The 24,108-nt window shown below is 47.7% G+C and overlaps 1 protein-coding gene across 4 annotated transcripts in view; it reads right to left on the bottom strand.

Moving 5' to 3' along the window:
• Positions 1 to 13,798, bottom strand: part of LOC131423071 (ral guanine nucleotide dissociation stimulator-like) — a 132,684-nt gene extending 118,886 nt beyond the window's left edge. For 2 of the 4 annotated variants that reach the window (XM_058570628.1, XM_058570629.1), the window contains exons 1-3: positions 13,272 to 13,763; positions 3,159 to 3,280; positions 245 to 557 (exon numbers count right to left, since the gene is read on the bottom strand). In XM_058570628.1, the coding sequence (XP_058426611.1) occupies positions 245 to 295 (51 nt within the window). In that variant the 5' untranslated portion in view covers positions 296 to 557; positions 3,159 to 3,280; positions 13,272 to 13,763. Of the gene's footprint in view, positions 1 to 244; positions 558 to 3,158; positions 3,281 to 13,115; positions 13,180 to 13,271 lie in introns of those variants that run through there. The other 2 variants (XM_058570630.1, XR_009224195.1) reach the window with 2 other exon arrangements.
• Positions 13,799 to 24,108: the final 10,310 nt, after the last annotated feature.

Below are 24,108 nucleotides of genomic sequence, written 5' to 3' on the forward strand. Positions count from 1 at the left end.
ACCCTTCCTTCTCTTCAAGGAGCCGGCATAGCCACTCTGTGCAGCAGGTCCTGTTAGTGTCCACCTCTACGCTCTGCAGGTGGAAAGCAAAGGCTTAGGGGTTCAGAAAGTTGCCCAGGTCTTATGGTTGGTAAGGGGTGGAGCCAGGATTCGGGCCCAGATCATAGGAGACTGGATGAGGTCTGGGGCAACGATGGCAGAGGGAAGGCCTACCCCACCCCACCCTCAGAGCCCAGCTGCTCACTGCATCCATCACGATCAACTGCTCCACCACCAGCTTAGGAGGGAAGGCCATAGGTTGGGCTTCTTCTCACACTTCTTAGCCACAGGTGGAGATGGACTTCCCACTAGAAATGATGGTCCAGGTGACTCCAACTCAGCAGCTCCCACTCCTGCTGAAGCCCATGTTGGCCCTTGCTCCACCTCCAACACTGCTGGTAGAGGGGACACTGGCTCCAGTGCTAGAGGGTGTGGTGTCAACGGAGCTGGAGCCAGCTCTACCTCCACCACTGCCCACAGCTCTGCTTCTGCTGCTGGCTGAAACTCTGGAGCTGACTCTGGAGCGGGATAAAGAGAAAGGTTCACTCACATAGCTAACTTTCCATGTGTCCTTCTAAATACAGGAAAGATCCCACTTCTCTTCCAGGAATAGCCAGCCTGCAGTCCCCTTTAGCCTCTGGCTCTGCCTCAGTGGCCTCCTAAACTCACAACAGACAAGGGAAATAGGGTCAAGGGAGCACAGCTCTGAACCAGACAAGGTTACCTGCATGTACGTCCCCTTTAGCTTGAAAAAGAGACAGCCCCTGACTGGTCCCACCCTAGTTCTGGTCCAACCCCATCATCTCAAGGTCCTGAGTGTGGAGGCCCTCTGCTCCTGCTGTCATCTCAGAGCAGCGCTGGATGGTGTGGGTGGCCTCATGTACCTGCTCCTTGTCTAGTGAGTTGGTGGAGTTGAAACCATTGGGCAGCTACTCGACGACCTCCTGAGTGGAGTTCTGCAAAGACTGCCCGGGAGCTGGGCCAGAGGGAATCAGGGGTGGCCTGCACACTGCCACTGAGGCCAACCCCCAAGAGAAAGTCTGCTCCTCAGTTCAGGCACAGAGGGCATCCTGGCAAAGATCTTTGGTCAGGGAGGGAAGGAAATGAAACCTCTAGGGCTCAATAATATACGAGTAGAGGAGCTCACCTTCTCATGCTGCCAGCCATGATCTGGGGCATGAACGTGACAGACCCACCAGGTTTCCGACACCTAACAACAAGCTCCTGCTTAGGAATGGCCTGTCCCACATACCCTGCCTTCCTCACTCCACACAGACACACAAACACACACACACACACTATGAGGGGCCTGGAGTGTGGGGTTGATCAGGTGGGATCACCGTTGTGTCCTGGCCTGCACTAGCCTTTCCTGGGCTCCCCCATGTTACCCTTCACTGCCTCCTGTCAGACACCCAGAGGCGTCAGGGATGAGGGCTGAGCCAACATCGGCAACAATCAAAAAGATTCTCTTTCTGGGTTTTTTTGAGGCCAGATCCTGCAAAAGTTTGGATACAACAACAAAACATTTTTGCTTCTTGGCTGTCTCCATTCAAGTGAGCTGGATGGGGGGCTGTGGGTGCCTGGTTACCAGAGTTCTAAGATCTGTTGAGGCCTAGGACCAAGGAGATGGGGTCATTTTTCAAGATTCCTTTACCTGGGACCCTTACCTCAATCAGATTTCTCCAGAGCTGCCCCCTGAGCCCGGGCTGCTCACCCTCTTCTCTCATGTCACTTCCTGAACTGTACACAAGGAGCCTACACAGCCCTAGCCACAGTTCCCTGGAAACCTAACTCAGGTCCTAGCTTTGAGGAGACAGAGATGAATGCAGACCTCCTCTTTCTTACCAGTTCTGCATCCTGGGAAAGTCCCTGTGCCTCTCAGGTCCTCCCTAGTCTCCAAACCTGCACCATGGGGATCAGGCTAGAATCTACTTCCTAGGGACCTCACCCGGTGTATATGAGATAATATCTATTACCCCTGTGGGCTGGTGTCACATGTACCTAAGGCACAAACTTAGAGATGGAAGAATAACAAGAAGGGGTGACATGTAGCACAGAACACCACTCAAAACAGGCCTGGATTCTAGCAATGTGATATTGGAACAGTCACTTCCCAACTTGGCCTCATTTTCAGGTCAGCATCATGAGGGGTTTGAAACTAACGGAAATTTAGATACTGCCTTCTGTGGCATAAAACCATTCAACTGTTTCCTGTTTTATGGAGAATGAGACCCAAGGGCCTCATCTTGGCTTATGAGGTGGGAAGTCTCCACAATGGTACCCAGTAAACCCCACTCATGGCATAGCCATCCCCGTGGAACCACTAAGTGGTTAGTAACTGGCTTATGAACATAATAAGAGCCAATGTGATGGGATGTCTTGTCTAAATTTTAACTACACAAGTCTCTCACTTCCTCTTACTCCCTCTCTCATGTTCCATCTCTCTCTCTCACTCTGTCGAATCCCTGTAACTGAGGAATCAAATACCAGTGTTTTGGGACTGCCCAATGTGGAGGCCTATAGAGGAGAGAAGCACGGGAGTGCCCAGGCCAACAGACAGAAAGGAACTCAGGCCCTCAGTCCAAACTGAATCCTGAAGGCTGAGAGTGACCTTGGGGGCTTGTCCTCCCCCAGTTGAGCCTCAGTTGAGGCCACAGCCCCAACCTGTTCAACTCAGTGAGGCAGAGGCACCCAGCTAAAACGTGCCTCATTGCTGATACACACAAATTGTGAGATAGTCAACATTTGTAGTTTTGAAAAGCAAGGTTAGGGGCAATGAAGTCAGAGAGGGAAAGGTAACTGACACAGCCTACCAGGCCCTGGCCCTACCTTCCACCCCAGCTCCTGTTCTCTCCTCCCAGCCTCCTTCCAGCTGCACTGGCCATATTTCTGACCTCCTCTGGCCAAACTCACTTCTGCCTGTGAGACTCAGGACCGGTGGTGCCATCTCCCTGACACACTGCTCCCAGACCCCTGAAGGGCTGGCTCCCTCTTGTCATTCTGGTCCCATCAAATATCACCCTATTGAGGCTTTTCAGACCCTCCTACCAAGTGACGCCCAACCCTCCCTCACAGCCCCCTGCTGTGTTTCTCTACAGCACTTGCTGAGAGGAACTTACCCACGGCTCTCAGAATCAGTGACAAAGATGGAGAACTCAAAGGTTTTGCAGGTACCAATGCCTGTGTTTCTCATCCCCTAAGCCATCAGATGTCTCCTTTGGATCCCACTGCTGCCACCAAACTGGTACAAAACAAAATAAAACTGAGTAAATTTTAAACATCTTATCGGCTTTATTCAACAGTTCATGAATCAGGCAGCATCCAGTCTAGCAGAGAGAAAGGAGCTCCAAGGAGCTGTACAAAATGAAAGACTTTTATAGGCAGAAGGGAGCAGGAACAAGGAAATTACACTACACCAAAAAGAGGGTTGGTTACTGCAAGGTTACCTTCCCTTAGGGGATGGCAGGTCTCTATTAGGAAGGTGACCTACCTGCTGCTCATCAGGCGATTCCCAATTGACTGGTTTATGATTCTATTCCTGGGAGGGCAAAAAGTCTAATTAAATCTCGGCTTGTTGATGTGAGACTTAGGCTAAGTGGCTCTATTAGGGCCTGGTGTCTTGTTTTATTATTTTATTTATTTATTTTTTTTGTGAGGGAGATCAGCCCTGAGCTAACATCCATGCTGATCCTCCTCTTCCTTTTTCCTGAGGCAGACCAGCTCTGAGCTAACATCTATTGCCAATCCTCCTCCTTTTTTCCTTCCCCAAAGCCCAGGTAGATAGTTGTATGTCATAGTTACACATCCTTCTAGTTTCTGTATGTGGGATGTAGTCTCAGCATGGCTGGGGAAGAGGTGCGTCGGTCACGCCCGGGATCCGAACCCAGGCCGCCAGTAGTGGAGCGTGCTCACTTAACAGCTGGGCCTGCCCTGGTGTCTTGTTTTAAACACATTACTTCTGCTGGTCCCTGATTTCCCCAGTTACACCCCAGCTGTCCCTTCATTGACCATTGTTAATCACACACCCACTGCACCTGCCTCCAGTCCTTCCCCCTCAACACCGTAATCTCACACACAGCTCCTCCCGACACTATCATGACGTCTCCCACCACACGTCCCCTATACTTTCCACACTGCCAGCAAGATGCTTCACAAACACCACAACCATTTATGTCCAATGGGCTTAGAGGTCTAACCGTGCACTGGGAATCAGGAGTCACAGGGTCTGTCACTTGGCCTCCAATCACCTACTGTACCCCAGCTGAAGGGCTTACCCTGCGGAGAGACTCAGTTGTAGCCAACTCCATCGAACAACATCTTTGCCCCAGGCTTCCTTCAAAATGCTCCACCCACTTTCTGCCCCAACTGCTCCTTGAGGGGTCATTTTGGGGTAGCCTTCGAGGCCACCTTGGTGATTTTGTGCCCAGGCACAAACAGCTCTTGGCCGACAAACACTTTAACCATACCCCCTGAAATCATATAGCACAGGTAACCAGTGAATGGGTGCAAATTATTTTACCTCAAGACACCTAAGGAATATTTCACACCAGGAGCATCCACTTTTGGGTTTCACTGTGGGCTGATATCACAAGGCTCTCACCCAGTGAGCGTCTCTCTTCCCCAGCTCTCTGAGCAGCTTTCTCCAGGCTATATTGTGCAACGCACTATTGTTTCTCTCTCAGCCTGCTTCCCTCAGGTCGCAGGTCCCCTGAGTTTCCTGCCCTGACAGGCTACCACCCACCCATAGAAACAATGTCAGTCCTATAGCACTGGGTGTTCAGTTCTACTAGGATTGACTGACTGGACTGGGCACAGGTGCGGTGGCCCTACCCACACAAAATCAGGAAACTGAGGCAACTAAGAAGTATCAACAACCTTAACAGAACATGGACAACAACTCCATAGGAACATATCCTAACCCCTGAACAACACTCTCATGAGTCTCTCGCCTAAATGGCTTTAGAAAATGGTCTGGCCCTAGACTGTCTATACCGGCCAAGGAAGGAGGGGTTGGTGCCTTTCCTAGAACCACACTTGCTGAGTGTACATCAACAGAGAAGTTCAAACCTACCTTCACCAAATGGCCCAAGAGGTTAAAATATTGCATAATATTACTCAAATCTTTGAATAGATACCAAAGGCCCCCGAGGTCACTGACCTATTTTCATGGCTGGTCTCTCTAAGTTGGGGACAATGGAAATGGACTGGATTTTAGACTGTTGCTTGTATAGTCATAGGATTTGTTACTATAGCCCTCGTCGGATGTTTACTCTCTTGGCTACAACTTGCCCTACCTCTAATAACTCCATTAATTACACTTATTAAATATACTAACCAACTTAAAATTAACCAATACCCTGATTAACTTAGAAAATTCAAAAATTTTATGTGGAAAATCTGCTTAACATAGAATACACCGTTTTAAGTATTTCAAAGTATACATTTCTGTGGCTTTTAGCACAATGATTATGTCGTGTGGCTATCACCACTATCTAATTCCAGAACATTTTCAACACCCCCAAACAAACCCATACTCATTCACAATCTATTTTCTGCTAACCCAAACCCATGGAAACAACTCATCTGTTTTCTCCCCCTATGGATTTTCCTATTCTGGACATTTCATTCAAATGGCATCCTGTTATCGATTGCCTTTGTGGATGGCTTCAGTGAGCACACATGTTTCAAGATTCACCCATGGCCGAGCATGTAGCAGTACTTAATTCTTTTTTATGGCTTATAATATCCTATATTATGAATAGGCCACATTTGGTTTATGCAGTGATAACTGGATAGAAATTTGGGTTTGTTTCACTTTTGGACCATTGTGAACACTGTTGCTTTGAATGTCTATGGGCAAGTTTGCTCTTTTGGACATATCTACCATGGGCCTCTCCAGGTCAATGGTAATTCTAAGTTTAAGATTTTAGAAAATGCCAAGCTGTTTTCTGCAGTGGCTGCATCATTTTACTTTCCCACCAGTAATGTATGTGGGTTTCCCTTTCTACACATCTTTACCAACACTTGTTATTTTCCATTATGTTGAATATAGCCTTCATTTTGAGTGTGAAATAGTATCACATTGTGCTTTGAATTTGTATTTTCCTAATAATTAATGATACTGAGCAACTATCTTGTGCTTATTGGCCATCTATGTATTTCCTGGAGACATGTCTATTCCAGTTGCTTACCCCGTTTCATTGACTTGTCTTTTATAATTGAGTTCTAAGAGATCTTTATATATACTCAATATAAGAGCCCTCTCACGTATATAAGTTGCAAATAGTAGGAGACTTCAAAGACCACTTTTAACGGATAGAATATCCATACAGAAAATCAGGAAATAGCAGACATGAAAACATTAACTACTAAATGGACCTATCAGACACACACAGAATATTTTACTGGACAGCAACAAAATGTACACTCTTCTCAAGGGCACACAGACTATTTTCCAGAACAGATCACATGTTAGGTCACAAAACAAGTCTTAACAAGATTAAAGAAGACTGAAATAATACCAAGTAACTTTTCTAAACACAATGGCATGAAACTAGAAGTCAATAACAGAAGGAAAACTGGAACATTCATAATATGTGGAAGTTCAACAAAAACTCTTAAACTTAAAAGTAGATCAGGGTGCAGACAGGTGCTGTAGCGGTTAAGTGCATGTGTTCCGCTGCTGGCGGCCTGGGTTCGGATCCTGGGCACGCACCAACCCATGCTTGTCAGGCCATGCTGTATTGGCATCCCATATAAAGTGGAGGAATATGGGCAAGGATGATAGCTCAGGGCCGGTCTTCCTGAGCAAAAAGAGGAGGATTGGCATGGATGTTAGCTCAGGGCTGATCTTCTTCACACACAAAAAATGTAGATCAAAGAAGAAATCAAAAGGGAAATTAGAAAACAGCTCAAAACATACAAAAAGAAACAATAGGGACCGGCCGGGTGGCACAAGCGGTTAAGTGCGTGCGCTCCACTGCGGCGGCCCGTAGTTCGCCGGCTCAGTTCCCGGGTGCACACCAACGCACCGCTTGGCAAGCTATGCTGTGGCAGCATCCCATATAAAGTGCAGGAAGATGGGCACGGATGTTAGCCCAGGGCCAGTCTTCCTCAGCAAAAAATAAAATAAAATAAAATAAAAGAGGATTGGCAGATGTTAGCACAGGGCCAATCTTCATCACACACACACAAAAAGAAACAATATGGGCCGGCCCTGTGGCTTAGCGGTTAAGTGCGTGCTCTCTGATGCTGGTGGCCCGGGTTCGGATCCCGGGCACACACCGACGCACCGCTTCTCCGGCCATGCTGAGGCCGCGTCCCACATACGGCAACTAGAAAGCTGTGCAACTATGGCATACAACTATCTACTGGGGCTTTGTGGCGAAAATAAATAAATAAATCTTTAAAAAAAAAAAGAAACAATAAACACACCAAAACTTATAGGCTGCAGCAAAAATAGTACTAAGAGGAAAATTTATAGTGATAAACTTGTACATTACAAGAGAAGAAAGATGTCAAAGAAACAACCTGACTTACAACACACAGCATTAAAAAAAGAAAAAATGAAACCCAAAGTTAGCAGAAGGATGGAAGTCACCAAGAGGAGAGTGGAAAAACAATGAAAGACAGTATGGACGATTAATAAAAGTAAAAGTTGAGTTTTGGAAAAAATAAAATTGAGAAACCCTTAGATAAAATATCTAGGAAAACAAAGAAAGATGACTCAAACTAAATCAGAAATGAAAGAGGAGGCATTGCAACGGATGCTTCAGAAAAAAAGAGATCAGAAGAGACTATTCTGAACTAGTGTACACTCATAAATTGCATAACCTAGACAAAATAGATAAATTCCTAGAAACAACCTACAAAAGCTGAATCATGAAGAAATAGAAATCTTGAACAGACCAGTAACAAATAAGCAGATTGAATCAGTAATCAAACACCTCCCAATGAGAAGGGACGTCTCCACTCTGCCCGACCTTAGCCAGCCTGCCCCAGCGCCAGGCTGACTCCCATGGACCTAGCTGGCTCCCTGCAGGCTTCTGCAAATCCAGGCCCCTGGCTCACCCTGGAGCATGCCAGCTCTGGTGGCCTCAAACAGCATCCTTGACACCAGGCTCCCACCAGGCTCCTGGGAACCCAGGGCCCCATCTCAGCCTAGGGGCTGCCATCTTAAACAGCCCAAGGTGGCTCTTGTGACCACAAGTGGTGTCCTTGGCACCAGGCTCCTGGTGGGCTTTGGTGAATCCAGACCCTGGCTCACCCAAGGTCCTGCGTATGCCAGGCAGCCACAGGCAGCACCCACAGCCACAGGCAGCTTCTGTAACAGGGCAAACCCAAGACCCCAGTGGGCTCCCACACACCCAAGACCCCAGGTCACTCCAGCACTTGCTGGCTCCAGCAACCCAGGTAGATTCCATGACACCAGGTTCCCAGGGGGCTGCTGGGAACTCAAGCCCATGGATCACCACACCACCTGCCAGTTCCAGCAGCTGTAGACAGCTCTTATGGAACGAGGCTCCTTGCAGGCTCCCACAAAACCAGGCCCCCAGTTTACCCAGGTACTTGCTGACTCAGGCGGCCCCAGGCAGCTCCCATGGCACCAGGCACCGGCAGGTTCCCATGAACCCAGGCTTCCATCTTGATCCAGTGCCTGCTGGCTTCTGCAGCCTCAGGCAGCTCCTGTGGCCCCAGGATCCCAGGAATCCAGACTTCTGGCCTACCACAGCACAAGCTGTCTCTCGTGGTGCCAGGCTCCTGGCAGTCTCCCATGAACCAAGGCTCTCAGCTCATCCCAGCACTGGCGAACTCTCATGGCCCTGGATGACTCCTGTGGCTGCAGGCTCTCAAAGAGGACCTGCCAAAACAGGCTCCAGTGGGGCTACTCATGATCTCAGGGTCCCAGCTGTGCCCAGGGCCAGACACAATACCATAGACCCAAGCTTTCCACTCACCCCAGTACCAGGCTGTCCAAGGACTCCAGCAGCAAGCTTGCCCCTGGACACCACCAGATGGCCTACCCAGGACCTCTAGATGGGATGACTATGAAGGCTTTGGTTTGCTAAAGCCAGTCTGTAAAGGGTGGAAGAGGTGCCTACTTCCTCAAATTTGCAGACACCAATGGAAGGCCACAAGGATCATGAATAATCAAAGACTCATGACACCACCAAAGAAAAAGAATAAAACTCCAATGACCGACCAAGCAATGGAGATATAGGAACTATGACACAAAGGTTTCAGAACAACCCTCTTTGAGAAATTCATAAAACTCTAAGGAAACATAGATAGACTACTAAATGAAATAAGGAAACAGTGCATGAACAAGTGAGAAGTTCATTATAGAAACAGAAATCATTAAGGAAAAACAAACAGAAATCCTAGAATTGAAGAACACAACGACTGAACTGAAGAATTTAATAGAGAGGTTCTAAATCAGATTCAACCATGTACAAGAAATAATTAGTGAACTAGAAGATGTGTCATTTGAAATCATCCAGTCAAAGAAACAAAAAGAAAAACGGTACTGCATAGGAATGGGGAAAGGCAGTGTGAATTATGGGATACCATGAAAAGAAATAGATAAGCATTATTAAAGTACCAGAGAAGACAGGGATAAAGGAAAAGAGTGTTTACTTAAAAAAAAAAATAGCAGCTTGTATCACTATGAGTTTCCCTCTCAGGACTGCTTTTGCTGCATCCCATATGGTTTGATATGGCATGTTATCATTTTCGTTTGTTTCCAGATAGTTTTTGATTTCTCCTTTAATTTCATCAATGATCCATTGGTTGTTCAGTAGCATGTTGTTTAATCTCCACATTTTTGTCACTTTCCCAGTTTTTTTTTCATGGTTCATTTCCAGTTTCATAGCCTTATGGTCTGAAAAGATGCTTGTTATGATTTCAATCTTCTTAAATTTATTGAGGCTTGCTTTGTTTCCCAACATATGGTCTACCCTAGAGAATGTTCCATGCGCGCTTGAGAAGAATGTGTAGTCAGCTGTTTTTGGATGGAGTGCTCTGTATATGTCTACTAGGTCCATCTCGTCCAGTTTTTCATTTAAGTCTAATATTTCTTTATTAACTTTTTGTCTGGATGATCTATCCATTGCTGTAAGTGGGGTGTTAAGATCCCCTACTATTATTGTGTTGTTGTTGATTTCTCCTTTTAGGTTTGTTAATAGTTGCTTTATGTACATTGGTGCTCCTAAGTTGGGTGCATATATATTTATAAGTGATATGTCTTCTTGATGTAGTATCCCTTTTATCATTATATATTTCCCTTCTTTGTCTTTCTTAACCTGTTTTATCTTGAAGTCTACTTTGTCTGATATGAGTATGGCAACACCTGCTTTCTTTTGTTTGCCATTAGCTTGGAGTATTGTCTTCCATCCTTTCACTCTGACCCTGTGCTTGTCTTTAGTGCTAAGATGTGTTTCCTGAAGGCAGCATATTGTTGGGTCTTGCTTTTTAATCCATCCTGCCACTCTGTATCTTTTGATTGGAGAGTTCAATCCATTTACATTTAGGGTAATTATTGAAATATGAGGGTTGAATGTTGCTGTTTTGTCACTTATTTTCTGGTTCTTTTGCATTTCCTTTGTTTCTTGTCCCATTTGTTTTGGACTGCCAATTCAGTTTGGTTGTTCTGTCTTATGATTCTTCTAGTTTTCTCTTTGTTTATCATATGTGGTTTTGCTTTGATTATTTGTTTAGTGTTTACCTTGAGGTTTGGGCAAAAAATCTTGTGTATGAGATAGTCCATTATCTGATAGCCTCCTATTTCCTTATACTAAGTCAATTCAGTCACTTTCCTCTTCCCCTTAAGTGATACAATAAGTTAGGAAACAGATCTGTTGACAAACACAAAAAAGCTAGATCTAGCCTCAGCCTGAGGGACAACAACATAAGAAACTAGTGGAGAGGAAACATTCTTCTCAAACCACAATGAAACAGTCACCACAATGGATTGTGTGCTAAGCCACAGTGAAATCTCTAAAGAGTCCAAAAAGCAGAAATCTATAAGTAACCATATTACGGGACCTTAAAGCAATAAAAATAAAAAATAATCACAAAATATTGGCTCCCCTCCCCCAACTTATCCACTTGAAAATCTGTCCACACCCTTCTAAATCTCTCAGGTTACAGAGGGGATCCAGACAGACAGGACAAACTCTTTAGAAATGAGCAGCACTGAGAGCAGCATGAGCCAAATCCATGGTGTGGAGACTAAGGGACAGAAGAGACACAGCCTCCACTGCAGGTATCAGGGAATATCAACTCTACATGAAGAAGCTGAGCACTTCCCTCCAGGAGCCAGAATAACACCACAATAAAACCAACAACAGCAGAATGAAGTGAGGATTCACGAGGCAGGAAAAACAATGCAGACCTAAGCAATGGAGTTAAGGGCTGGCTCTCTGGAAAGACTTGTACCAGTGAGAAACCTTGCGCAGTCTGACCAAAAGGAACAGACAAAGGCACCAAACTGTACCATCAGGTACAAGAAACTACCGAAACTGCTTTAACGTGATAGGAGAACATAGTGGATAACTCTGACCAAGACATCAGCGGTCCTCAACTGGAGCTGTCCTTCCACCAGAATGCATCTGGAAACACGCAGGATGGGTTTTGTTTCTTGTTTTGTGTTGTCCTAATGGTTGTTGCCCTGGGGGTCCCGGAGATCCTGAACAGCCAGTCACATAGAGCCGTTTCCCTCCTGAAGTGTTACTGACATCTGGGAAGACGAGCACTGATCCAGATTAAATGAACTATGTGGTAGGGAAATGTTTTCCATGGATGTATAACAGGCAAAAGATGGTACCCTCAATACATAAGGAATATTGAGAAACCAATGTTTACAACTACTAAACTGTAAGAGAGCGGGAAAATCAGAAACATAGCCAATAAACACACCAAAAATATATCCAATCTATTCGTACAGGTGGAGAAATATGCATGTAAAGCACAGGGAAGAGTTGAGGAGATTACACAACAAATTTTACTACCAACAAGGAATAAAAGTTGGGAGGTAGGTGAGAAATAGGAGTTTTTACCACTTCTTAGCTTATATATTTCTGTAGTGCTTTAATATTTACAAAAGAGAATGTACTCTACTCAAAAAGATGTTTAAAATTTTAAAGAAATTATTAAAATGTTCAAAATGACTTCAGTTCATGGATATTCATTAAAACACAAATGGAAAGAACCTCCCCATGACTTTAAGAGTCTCCTATAACTTTTCTAATAGTTACTATGTCGATTTTATTTCACATTTAGATCCTAACTCATTGGAATTTACATTTGTGTGAGGGATGCAACAGAAGCTGATTTTCTCCTGTTCAAGTGGAAAAACAAGGATCCAGGCACTGTTCATTGTGTAGGTCTGGCTTTCCCAGCAGACCTGCAATGCCTCCTTTCCCAGCGGCTAAACCTTGACAACTACGGCTGCCTCTCGAGCACCCTAGAACTGGCGGGGTGAGCTCTGCAGCCTGGGCTCCCTGTCTGCAAGGGGCAGCTACCAGCAGAGCCTTCTCCCAAGACAGCGGCAGGCATGCTGCACAAAGAAGTGGTCAGTGGCAGTCTGCTGCATAGCAGGAAACCCCTCATGATGAGCAGGCAGTGGGGGAGCCCCGAGCACGGGCACTGACCTCGGCGGGGGGCACCAGGCTGCTAAGGCAGGGAGCCCCCTCCCTTCAGCTCGTCCAGCTCCTCCTGCAGCGTGTGCACCTGGCTGTCGGCAGCTGCCCCTCTTCAGCTCGCCATTCTTCTCCACCTGCTCCCACAGGTGGCACCCGTGCTCCTGTTCCCCTGGGAGCAGAAGCAGTAGGAGTGCAGCGAGTTGAGGAGTTCTTGGGCCCCCAGTGCTGACAGGATGACCTTTCTGAGAGACGTGGGGCCGGTGTTGCTGTGCTTGCTCTGCACAGCTTCTGTGTCTGGCTTTAAGGTGACATCTGTTGGAGGGTGGAGGGGCTCTGGGAGGCTTTCTGAGGCATCATTGTGAATGATGAACTTGAGGGTTCTGGGCCAAGCCCTAGTCAGGCACAAGGCTGGTCCCTCTGCAGCTGGGCTCCACATCTCTCTTCAACCTCTTTCGGTCAACAGCCTCGTGGGGGACAGATGACCTTTCTCGAGTGTGCTCTGAGAAGAAAGTGTAAGAAAGTTGCCAGCCAATAAATCTGCACACCCCAGATCCTGAGGGATAAAGTCATCCACGGAAATGCCACTCTTACCTAAGAGACCCTGGCAGGGAAGAGGGGGGTCTCATTGTCAGCATCCATAGCAGACATGTTTGCATCTCCCTGGCTGCCTGATGCTGTGGAGGCCACACTGTATCCTGGAGTTCCTTCCAGAGACTCTGCACCTGCTCCTGACTGGCGGCTTCCTGGGCAGCCCTGGGTGCAGGTTCACCCTGCACAGTGGCTCGCTTCAACTTGTGGGAGCCCTGCTAGGCCCTCAGGTTTTCCCTCAAGGACAACGATGAACCTGCAGCTCCTTTCCCATCTGCTTCACTCGCATGTTCCTTAGGTCCCCGGTGGCCTTCCTGGTGTCCTTTCTCCTGGGGCAGCCACGGACTTCAGCCCCCCCTTCTCAATCAGGTGGAAGATGGAGGGCACGGCCATGGCTTGAGCATGTAATACTGACCATCCAGCCTTTCCAAGAGCTTTTTTTGGTGAAACGTTCACTACAGACGAAAGAATGTTTAGTGGGGTCCAGTCATCCCTGTGAACAGCTTTTAACCACTGAACCAGACATTGAGCACTTTATGTGGAGCCTGCAAGGATAAATGAAAAAGTAACTAGAAAGAAAGGATTAAATGTCGACCCCTAAAATAATCAAGTATAGAAACAAAACAAGTGTTTTGGGGAACACCGACACCTGTAGCCAATTTACCCATTTAAACCTTTAGTAAAGATTTAAGAAGCACCTTCTGCTTGCAAGTTATTACTGGAATAGAAAGATGAAAGACCCACTGTCTACCTTAAGAAACTGACCATCTAAGGCAGAGGAGGAAGAAAGGTGAATACCTCCTCCCAGGCTGTGGTAAGTGCCCTGTAGGGACACAGACACTCGGGCAGATAGCACAGGATGGCATCAAGACAACAGGAAAGGCTTCAGGAAGCCTCAGAAATAGTTCCTAGAAGCTCATGGCTACCCAACCCTCCTGCTGTCCATGGGACGCAGTGCTAAAATGGCGAGGGTTGGTCCCCCTATTTCAAAGCCAGGCCAGGTGTCGGACAGCAGAGCCTCCCAGGCACTCAGCGGGGCGTCTGGCCCCAGCTCTGCTCAAGTAGCTGAGGTATGCAGGACTGCCGCCAGGAGAAGGTCAGCCCCAAGGGTTGTGGTTGCGTGTTCCTCCTGTCCTCCCCTTACCAGGAGGAAAGCTGTTCTCTGTACAAAGCAACAAGCCCCTGCAAGGTACTGACCAAGACACTTCATCATCTCTTCTCCTCATTAAGGTAAATTCTCTATTTAGACCAAACTCTGCACATGGGGGTTTGGGGGGTCTCTCTCAAGGGCTTTCTGCTCCACCTGAGGTCATCTAGCCCCCCTGAGTCCGCTGTGGACCAGACCAGGTGGATACTAGGTCCTCAGGGAGTTCCAAGCAACATGACCTTCTAACCTTTCTCAATGCTTTGTGACTAGTTACCAAAGGACCACCACCTCCTTTGCCCCCAGACCACGTTAAACAATGACACATGCCAAGAGCAACCTTCACTGCAGTGCTTTGCCTCATTCTCAAAAACAGTAACAAAACTTATGGGACACAGGCTCTGAAGGAACTGTCAAGAAAGCAGGGTGGCTGACCTCTGAAACAAGCTCACATTACTAGTTCTTTGGATAGATTGTAACAACTTCCGACTTAGAACAAACCACTGTAAACCTTCAATAATTCTACAGACAAGTGGCATTCAGCTCTTTCAAAATACAACAAGAACCTGCAATGCAAAACAAAAGGATCTTCCAGGAGATTTTCAAAGTAAAATGTGTTCAGTGCACTGTTTTGGGACCTCCAGTGCGGAGTGCGCAGGAAAGGACTCACTGAACTGGCTGAATTCCAGAAGCCCTCATGAAGGGAGCCAAGCCAGGGGACAGGCAAACTCCTCACCATGCTGTCGGAGCCCAAGGAAGAAGTGAAGAGAGAGCCCCTTCCCCGAGTCCCCAGGGTAAACCCCCGGGTGAGGAGTGGGCCACGCCCTCCACCACCCAGGATGCTGTCAAATGCAGAGTCCACTGTCAGATGCCTCTCCAGGACTCACCTCCAGTGCAGAGCCACCTTTCCCTGCACTGCCAGGACCCGTCTAGCAAGAGCATCTGGGAGGTGCGTCCATCCCGGAGGTACAAGCGGCTTTTGCTCAGCCACATTCCTGATCACAGAGATCAAGGCAGGCTCACTGCCATCAAAAGAGCAGAAAAGTCACAGCAAATGCCAGAAGATAGTGACCTAAGGAAGAGCGTTTCCAGAATACCCTGTTTCCCGACATTGTAGGCCTCAGCCCAAATCAATGGAGAGCACGGTGGTCATGGGGTGGGACTGAGAGGGTGGTGGAGGCCATAAGGTGGGTGCTGGTGGCCATGGGGAGGCCGTAGTGGCCCGAGGCACCCAGAGCAGAGATGGTGGCACAGACCAAGGCCACACAGTGCCCGGTGCTGACTCACCTGCTGGACCGGCCCGGAGGGCCTGAGCACAGAGTGCCGCCTGCCTCAGGCTGAACCTCGAAGCAGGCTGACCAGGCGGCAGGGTGGCATTGTTTTTAATTCCTTTTTCTTTTCCTGGCAGCTGCAACGTAAATTTACTGAAATCTCAGTTTGGGAACGGTACAGTAGACTAGTAGGCAATATTTCAATGGTTTGTGGCATCTGGCCACTTAAACGTGAGGTGGCTGACTTCCAAAGGAGCATGTTCAGCAGATGTATTTCTGGTGACTTTTGTTTAAAAAAGATAAAGAATCAGACAGTGATGCACTGTTTGCTGGGGGCACACGGTGGGGGAAGGAATAGAATTATTTACTTCTCCATCTGTTCTCAGGTTATTACCGCTTACATACCTACGACCATTCCCAGGAGAGACTTGGTTAAGGTAGAAAACACAGTTTAATATCAGTCATATTACCTTAGATATGAAAGTCATCATGGTAAAGTCAGGAAAAGACATGCGATGAGTGGTAATGAGACACGGAAGGCTGCTTCAAAGTAGAAAAGGTGTTTGTGTTTGAAGGCCTCTGTTGATGCTGATAAGAACATGTACAGTATTTGTAGGATGGGGTGGGGAGTTTTCTTTCTAACATGATGCTGTGCGTCCTTTTAGGGCTGATTAATGGATCAGCCTCTCCTGGCCCCTGGTGTTCTTACAGATTCGGCCTCCTTTGCCCAAGGGTTAGGCAGTTCCTGGTAGTTTTTATAGTTATCCATTCATTAAGCTACATTTCTTATTGAGCGCAAGGTTTGGTTCATGCATTGTCCTAGACCCTGGTGCCAGAGAAGTGAGCAAAACACAAAAAGCATGCCCTGGGTGACGTTCTAGATGTGACACCAATGGTGTGGCTCATGTGGGAGAGTGATGTGTGCCAGGCTGGAGGGGGGTGGAGTTGTAGCCAGGAGGGCCAGGAAAGGTCTCACCGCAGAGGTAGATTTTGAACAAGCTCCAAAAGCAGTGCAGGAGGAAGAGCAAGTGGCCTGCTCTGGGAGCAGCAAGGAGGCCAGTGTGGCCAGGGCACAGCCGGTGACGGCAGCAGGAGCTGAAAGCAGAGTTGTGATTTTGGCCCAATCATTGGCCCTTGTTGGTCATAACGAGGACTCGGGCATTGATTTATTCTGAATGAGATGGTGACCCTTTGGAAGGTTTTGAGAGCAGGAGTAACATGGCTGGACATAGGTTTAGCAGACTTGATGTGGCTGCTCTGTTGAGAACATACCACAGAGGGGCCGGGGCAGAGGCAAGGAGACCAGTTAGGGTGCTGTTGCAATAAGCCAGGCAAGAGGCCTTGGAGATGTAGGTCAGGGTGGGGAGAGGAGGTTGAATTCTGGGTGTGTTTGGAGATCGAGACAGTAGGACTGTGTACAGATGGGGAGGGGTGGAGCTGGGGAGGGAGGACTTGAAGTCGGTGCTGAGTTTATGGCCTGAGTCAAGAAACTTAGCTGGGGAGACTTGGAGAGGTCCTGCTTGGTGGGGAGCTGTGGGAGTTTGGTTTTGGCTGAGTTGACTGTGAGATTTATAGTTTGTCTGTGGCTTTTTCCACGAGAGGAGAGCAGAGAATGGCCACCTGGAATCTGTCGTATGAACTCCCTGTGCCCCTCCCAGGCTCCCTCCTGGCACAGACATCCTATGGGAAGGCCTTGGAGTGGAGGTTCCTCTGTGCCAACTTTCTTGGGTGTTCTGGCCTGTTTGCACTGCCCCTCCCTGGGTTTGTCACCTTGAAAAGATTTACTCACTTAGTGGAGCCTCAGGTTTTCAAAAGTTAAAGTTTATGTAATCAGTGGGCTTGAAAAGCAGTATAAAATATTTCCAAAGACGCAAGAAATAGGTAAATTTCAGAAAAAAAAAGATTCTAGTATTACATTGTATGTGTTAAAAATTCTTGTTTCCCTTTCTGCCTCCCCTGAACGTGTGTAGTCATATTGTTAGTTCTGTTCTTTTCCTTGTGATGCAGTATTTTCAAATGGAATTCCAGGGCTTACAATTGCACAGCAAGTTGTAATATGATTAATTGTTTATAAAACAATGTCTTTCCACGGAAATAGTTAATTAACATTATTTTCTGAAAGTAATAAATACATGTGGCTTTTCTTGTTGAACTAGAAAAATGCTTTACAACTTTCTTCTCTCCTTTCCATTAAAGTGTAGGTTTGTGTGAATTTGCTGGATTCTTCAAACACTGGGTTTGCCATTTACAAGGTCACTGTGGTCCAAAGCAACGTGACTGGGAGCAGAGGCCTGGGGTCAGGGTCTCTAAGATAAGCCCCCCTTGAGCCTGCACAGAGAAGTACTTGAGGCCCACACGTTCTTCCTGGGTGTCCTCCCTGCTCATACTCACTGCAGAAGGAGGCTTTCTGCTGAGAGAAGCTACAGAGCCCTGGAAAGCTGGGAAGGCACCTGCACAGGGGGAGGGAGTTGCTGCCCTTCCTGAGGTTGTCCCTTTGCTTCCCTTGAGCCTGTGTCTACACGTAGGGTGGAGTTTTGCACCCACAGTGTAGGGGCCCCGCAGAGTGTAATTTGTTCACATTGAGAAAGTCTGTGAATGTCAGGAGTTCTGTGTCTGGATTAGAGTTTATGAATTTAGGGTTCATTTGAGTTACAACATTAAACTGCATCCTGTCGAGAGTCTCCTCACTTGTGAGAGTGGAAACTGAGAGAGGGAGCCCTTCTTTTCCTTCCCAGGCAGGGGAGGGTGTATGAGCTCCCAGAGTCCATTCCTGTGGCTGTTCAGGTATCGCCACCCTTCTGCACCAGGGACTGACCCACTCCAGGGCTTCTGTCTCTACCAGGAGAGTTTAGAATGTGTTTAACTTTCTGCATATTGCTTTCCTTCTGTCCTGTGGGAAGCAGGCAGCTTATCTGTGCTGATCCCAATATTTGTGTTTCTTTGCTTTGGATTCCTGTATCGATTGAGCAGTGCAGCCCTATATTTCTGGTTTCCCTTAGCTCTTTGTAATTTTATTTCCTGTATGAGAAATAACATTTTGAGTTTCTTGGGATTAAAAATGTGAATTGATGGAGAGATATAATGTCAGTAAGGCAAGAAAATTGTAGAACTAAATAGAGTTTTTGTTTTTAGGCAAAAGAATCGCAAGATGTGAAATGAATGTGTTGAAGTTTTCAGGTGCATTTTCATTTTTACATCAGTGTTTGCATGTGCTTGTCCCTAGAGAACATTGAGATTTAAAAAGCTAAAACAATGGAATTTCTATTTTAATTGATGTGAAGAAAATTAATCAAACTAATCCCACTATGTTTAAGGAGCTAATCCCAAACCCCTCTTGCATTATAATGTGCCACTGACTCTTGAAAATCCTGCCTGTGTGAGATGCAGTGGAGGACAAACTAGGATGCAGCTTGTCCTTTTACTTAGCGAGAGATATGAAAATGTCATTTCGTATGGTTACTCTTTTGTAACCGTTAGTGTGCTAAAGGAATTAAATCTTAGAATGGTTTCCTATGTACAGAAGTTTAAATTAAAGAAAAGCTACGAAATGGGAAAACATGGTATGTGTAAATTTCTCTATTTATATTAGATAAATCTGTAAGATAGAAAAGTCTAACCTCAGAAGAGTCACTGTCAACACTTCTGGGTCCCCTCCAGCCACCCCCAGTGCACAGTTCTGATCATTCTTGAGCTTCCTGTTGGTGTTTCTTTCTATAAAAACAAGCCATTGTGAATGCATATTTTTGTACGCATGTTTGTCCTTGTAATGAGCGGTCAGACTCCGCACTTTTTGATGTATGCTGACAGCTTACGCCTGTCCTCTCCCTCTTCCTCTCGTGTCCACACCTGGACAAGCTGAGGAACAAGTCCGGAGGCTCTGTTCTCTGACATTGGCTTTGGATCCAACCACACAATCCCTGTCTGTGTGCAGAAGTCTTGCCCTGGTCTCAGCCCTGGCAAAGATTTTTCGCTTTGACCAAACTTTAGTCAGGCCCCTGAACCTTCTTGTATGCCTGTCTGTGCACTTCCTTGTAAAATCCAGTTTTAGCAACAACCTTGCAAAGTCAGTTTAACCAGAACCCACACACGAATGTCTGATCACACTTGAGATCTGCTCAGGCTCCTCCTCCTCCTCCACCATCCCTCAGGTGGTGTCTGATCACTCTGGCCTGTCTCTGGTAAGAATCCTATTAGGTCAGGTTAGCCAGAAACCCCAACACTTGACTTTCTCTTAGTAATTTTCCATCCCCTGACCCCTACCATGCTGCCTGGCTGTGAAAACCCACTTGCCCATGCTGCATTTAGAGTCAAGCCCAACCTCATTTCTCCCCCGCTGTGAATCACATCACAGGGGTCTCTGCGTATCACAGTGGTTCTGAATAAAATATGCGTTACCATCTTTGACAAATTTCATTGAAGATTTTTTGTTTAAAACCCCAAACCACAATAAAAACCCAGGCCAGGCTCCTTTCGTTGCTCCCTCAAGCCATTTCAGAGCTGCATGTGATTCTGGCCCTGCTCTCCTCAGAGACCTCTATTATGCGAGTCATAAGACTTTTCCTAACTTCTGTGTGTGTGTGGAGGGGGGCACACACCAGCATCAGTCTCTCCATGGGAATCACAGCACTTGCCAGTGAGCAGTCATATTTTGAAAGGAATCTCTTTCTCTGAGTAGTAGGTCTCAACAGTGGGCTCAAAATACTCAGTGAACCGTGTTGTAAACAGATGTGCTGTCCTCTGGGCTTTGTTCTTCCATTTGAGAGTTGACTTTAACTTAAAGTTACCAGATGCATTACCCTTAACAAGAGAGTGAGCCTGTACAAAGGCCTGGGGGTGGATTGGATGGGGAGGAGAGAGAACAGGATCAGTTAGAGGGACCAGAGGTCAGAGTGTGAGAGAGGAGTTGGAGAAGGGGCCAGAGCAGTCGGTAACAATACAGCAGCCAGGTCAAGGCCCTGTGCACCATGTCTGGGAGTCAGGATCTTCTAATAGCAGTCAGTGGGGGAGCCCCACTTTTGCTTGGATCTCTGGGGGACAAGAAGACAGTGTCTTACCACGTCTGACTGTCCACAGCTACCAGACCCTGGCCAGGGAGCATGAAGCGCTGATGCAGGAGTACCTGCACCTGCTGCAGATCGTGGAGGCGAGAAGACAGTGGCCAAGCAGCTACGGCAGCAGATCGAGGATGGGGAGATCAATATCGAGCGGCTGAAGGCAGAGGTGACTGCTGGCTAGGGGTGCAGAGGAGGCTGGCCAGGGGACACAGGGCACAGGCCCAACACCTCACACTCCAGGCTCCTGCAGGACCAGGGGGCACATGACGAGCAGGGGGAGCAGCTTCCAGTCACAGCTATGCAAGCCTCGAAACTTAAATTTAGTGATGCTGGCAGAGTGGGAAGGGCTTTAGTTAGATCTGAGTTCAGATCCTACCTCTGCCACTTGACAGTTGCAACCTGGATTACATCCCCCCATCCTCTGTGCCTCCATTCCTTCATCTATACAACAGCCTTTTTATACTTGCCTGGCCAGGTTGTGAGGACTGAGTGAGGTTATTTATGGGCGAGTTTTTAGTTACTTTTCTGATGACCACATTGACTAAGCATTCCCACATTATCAGCTGGAGTCCAGGGACACAGAGTCCCGGGTAGGTCGTCATAGTGTGGGATCCTGGCTCAGTTCCAAGCATTCGTTCCTTCTGCCTGTTGTAAGAGCTCCTACAGGGGCTTACCGCGCATGAGTCTGGAGGCCACGCTGCTCCTAGGTTAAGCCTTGTAGAAATTCACTACTCAAACTGTGGTCCATGAAGCAAGAGCATGTTGGAAATGCAGAATCTCAGGCCCTGCCCAGACTTCCAGAATCAGAATCTGCACTTTCACAACATCCCAGTCGATTGCCATTTACATTAAAGCTTGGGAGGCGCTGGCTCTCTGTCCCTTAGACGCCCCTCACCAGCTGTCTACCCCAGCACCGAATGATGTGATTGCCTCTCCCCCCTCATCTCACCATGCTCACCAGATGCTCAGAGCCATTTGGCCACATCACACGAGGACCGTGGACTCTGAGCTGAGGATGGGAAAATGGAAACATAGATTCTAACGAGGGTCGGCTGCATGATTTGTAGGGCCTGATGCAAGGGAAAAATGCAAGGCCCTGGGTGGAGTCGGGGAAGTCGACCTCTCCTTCTCACAGCCCACCAACCCACCCATGGCAGACAGGCGACCCCCCAATTTCAACCTCCAACCTCCTCTAACCTCTGTGCCATGATACAATTGGTACCTAGATGAGGGGTGGGTAAGATGCCCGTGCTGAGTCACCCACCTAGTGCCAGACACTGTCTTCTCACTCTGCCCTGAGACACCATCGGGTGTGCACTGCACTCACCCTTTCTGCACTTACCCCGAGGCCCCTGCAGAGGGTGGAGGGTGACTCACAGTGGGAGGTGTGTCTTCCTGGCTGACTCAACCCATTTCCTCCCAGACAGAGGGTAGACGAGGTCATGGTTCTGGGGTTTGGGGAGCGAGCAGCTGAGAAACCATCCCAGGGAGGCAGCAGGAGGCAGTAACACATGAGGGCTGAGGCTCCACGCCCCTGGGGAGTGCTCCATTGTTCCATCAGATTTTACTCGTGAAAACAAATTCAAAGAGAAATGATTAAGAACTTCAGGGTGGCAACTGCAGAACTTGAAGCCCCAAGCATGGGGCCTTCTGAGCATAGGACCCCATCACACGCCCTTGAAGCCAGCTCTGCCTGGAATGTTCAAAGATCCAAAGTTTCCAATTCCACCTTATGGTACCGCTGCCAAGCTCTGAACTAATGGTCACATCAGCTTGGAACTTGAGCTTGAACAAAAGTTTAAGATTCCACACACCTCCTCTACCCTGCACCAGGCACTGTCAGACAAGCTTCCTTAGTCAGTCCCCATAGCCATCTTCATAGGATCAAAAGATGAAGCAGGTTCAGAGAACTCAAGTCACCTGCCCAAGCTCACACAGCTGGGAGGTTGCAGAGCCAGGACTAGAACCCAGGTCTGAGTGTCTACTTGCCAGTCTTGCCACTCGTAGCCTCTTCTCACATGGCTCCTGGGATGAGGGCTTGTCCCATGTCTAAACCATCTGGTTCATTCTGAGATCTATCCTAGCCCTACACATATCCCTGAAGCCAAGTTGAGTCCTTGTTAGGGACCAGGGAATAGGTCTAGGGACCAGCACCAGATTAGTGGCTTCATGATCAAGGGTGTCATTCATTCACTCAATCACTCGTTCACTAACTGCCTAAGATCAGCTGACCACTGCCTCATCCTCTGCCCCAGGCTCCTCTTTCCGCATCACTTTGGGCTCCAGCCAGTGTCCCTGGTCATGAGCTGTGCACCTCTTGGCCTTTGCACATGCTGGGGCTTCTGTTTGGAGTGCTCCTGCCACCCCCACACTTTCTTGCCTGGTGGAATCCTACCAAGCTCGAATGCCTCCTCCTGGGGACTCTTATCACAGAATGTGCTCCACGTCCCCTGCTCCCTCGGCTTTCCCACCCTCAGCATGCCACGTCAGAGCCAGGTCCTTGGGTGTCTGTCCCCCATCCAGCCTGGTGGGACCTCCTTGAAGGCAGGAGTGTCCTTTATCACTGTGTCCCTTCTGCCTCGCACATAGTAGGTACTCTGTAGGGGCTTGATGAATGAATGGACATCAGGCTCTGTGGTAGGCAGTAAGAGATGGAAGTTTCTACACTTAAGGTCTGATTGTGGTAAAGTGACTGGCACCATAATAGAGCTTTCGGTGTGAACCCAGGTAGAAAATGAGTCACTTTATGGCCAAAGAGGGTGCGGGTTCATGTCGCATATGACCTTGAAAGGTTTCGGGGGTTGATAGGCCAGAGAAGGGGTGGGTGCAAAGGGCAGGGCCCTCTCTGGTGCTGGAGAGCACCAAACTGGTCAGTTTTGAGTGAAAGTGTGTGTGTGTGTGTGTGTGTGTGTGTGTCAGTGTGGCAGCAGAGGCCTTTTTGGTGGGAATTTGGAACAATGTTTCCAACTGAGTACATTACTCTCCAGGGCAAACGATTTCTTTAAACAAGACTTTAAAAGATCAGCTTGGTAAAGCTTTCTGGCTATAGTCTCTCTCTTTCTCTCTCTCTCTCTCTAACACACACACACACACACACACGCACACACACACACATAAACATCCTGCAGGGCAGAGGGCAGCTGTGTGCTCTGGAGGGGCTCAAGGAAGGTGAAACAGAGCACATTTCCCAGGAAGTAGGCCATCAGGTAGGCAGGAGGTGCCAAGGAGACAAGTAAGTGATGAGTGACGCCCATGACAAAGACAGAGTGTCTTAGAACGTCAGAGCTGGGAGGGATCTGAGAACTCTGATGTCCACAGAAGAGGAAGGGATTTATCCAAGGTCACTCCAAGGTCACTTCCAGCGCTGGAAT

Source organism: Diceros bicornis, chromosome 27 (assembly GCF_020826845.1).
Source record: "Diceros bicornis minor isolate mBicDic1 chromosome 27, mDicBic1.mat.cur, whole genome shotgun sequence".
In the NCBI taxonomy this organism is placed as follows: domain Eukaryota; kingdom Metazoa; phylum Chordata; class Mammalia; order Perissodactyla; family Rhinocerotidae; genus Diceros; species Diceros bicornis.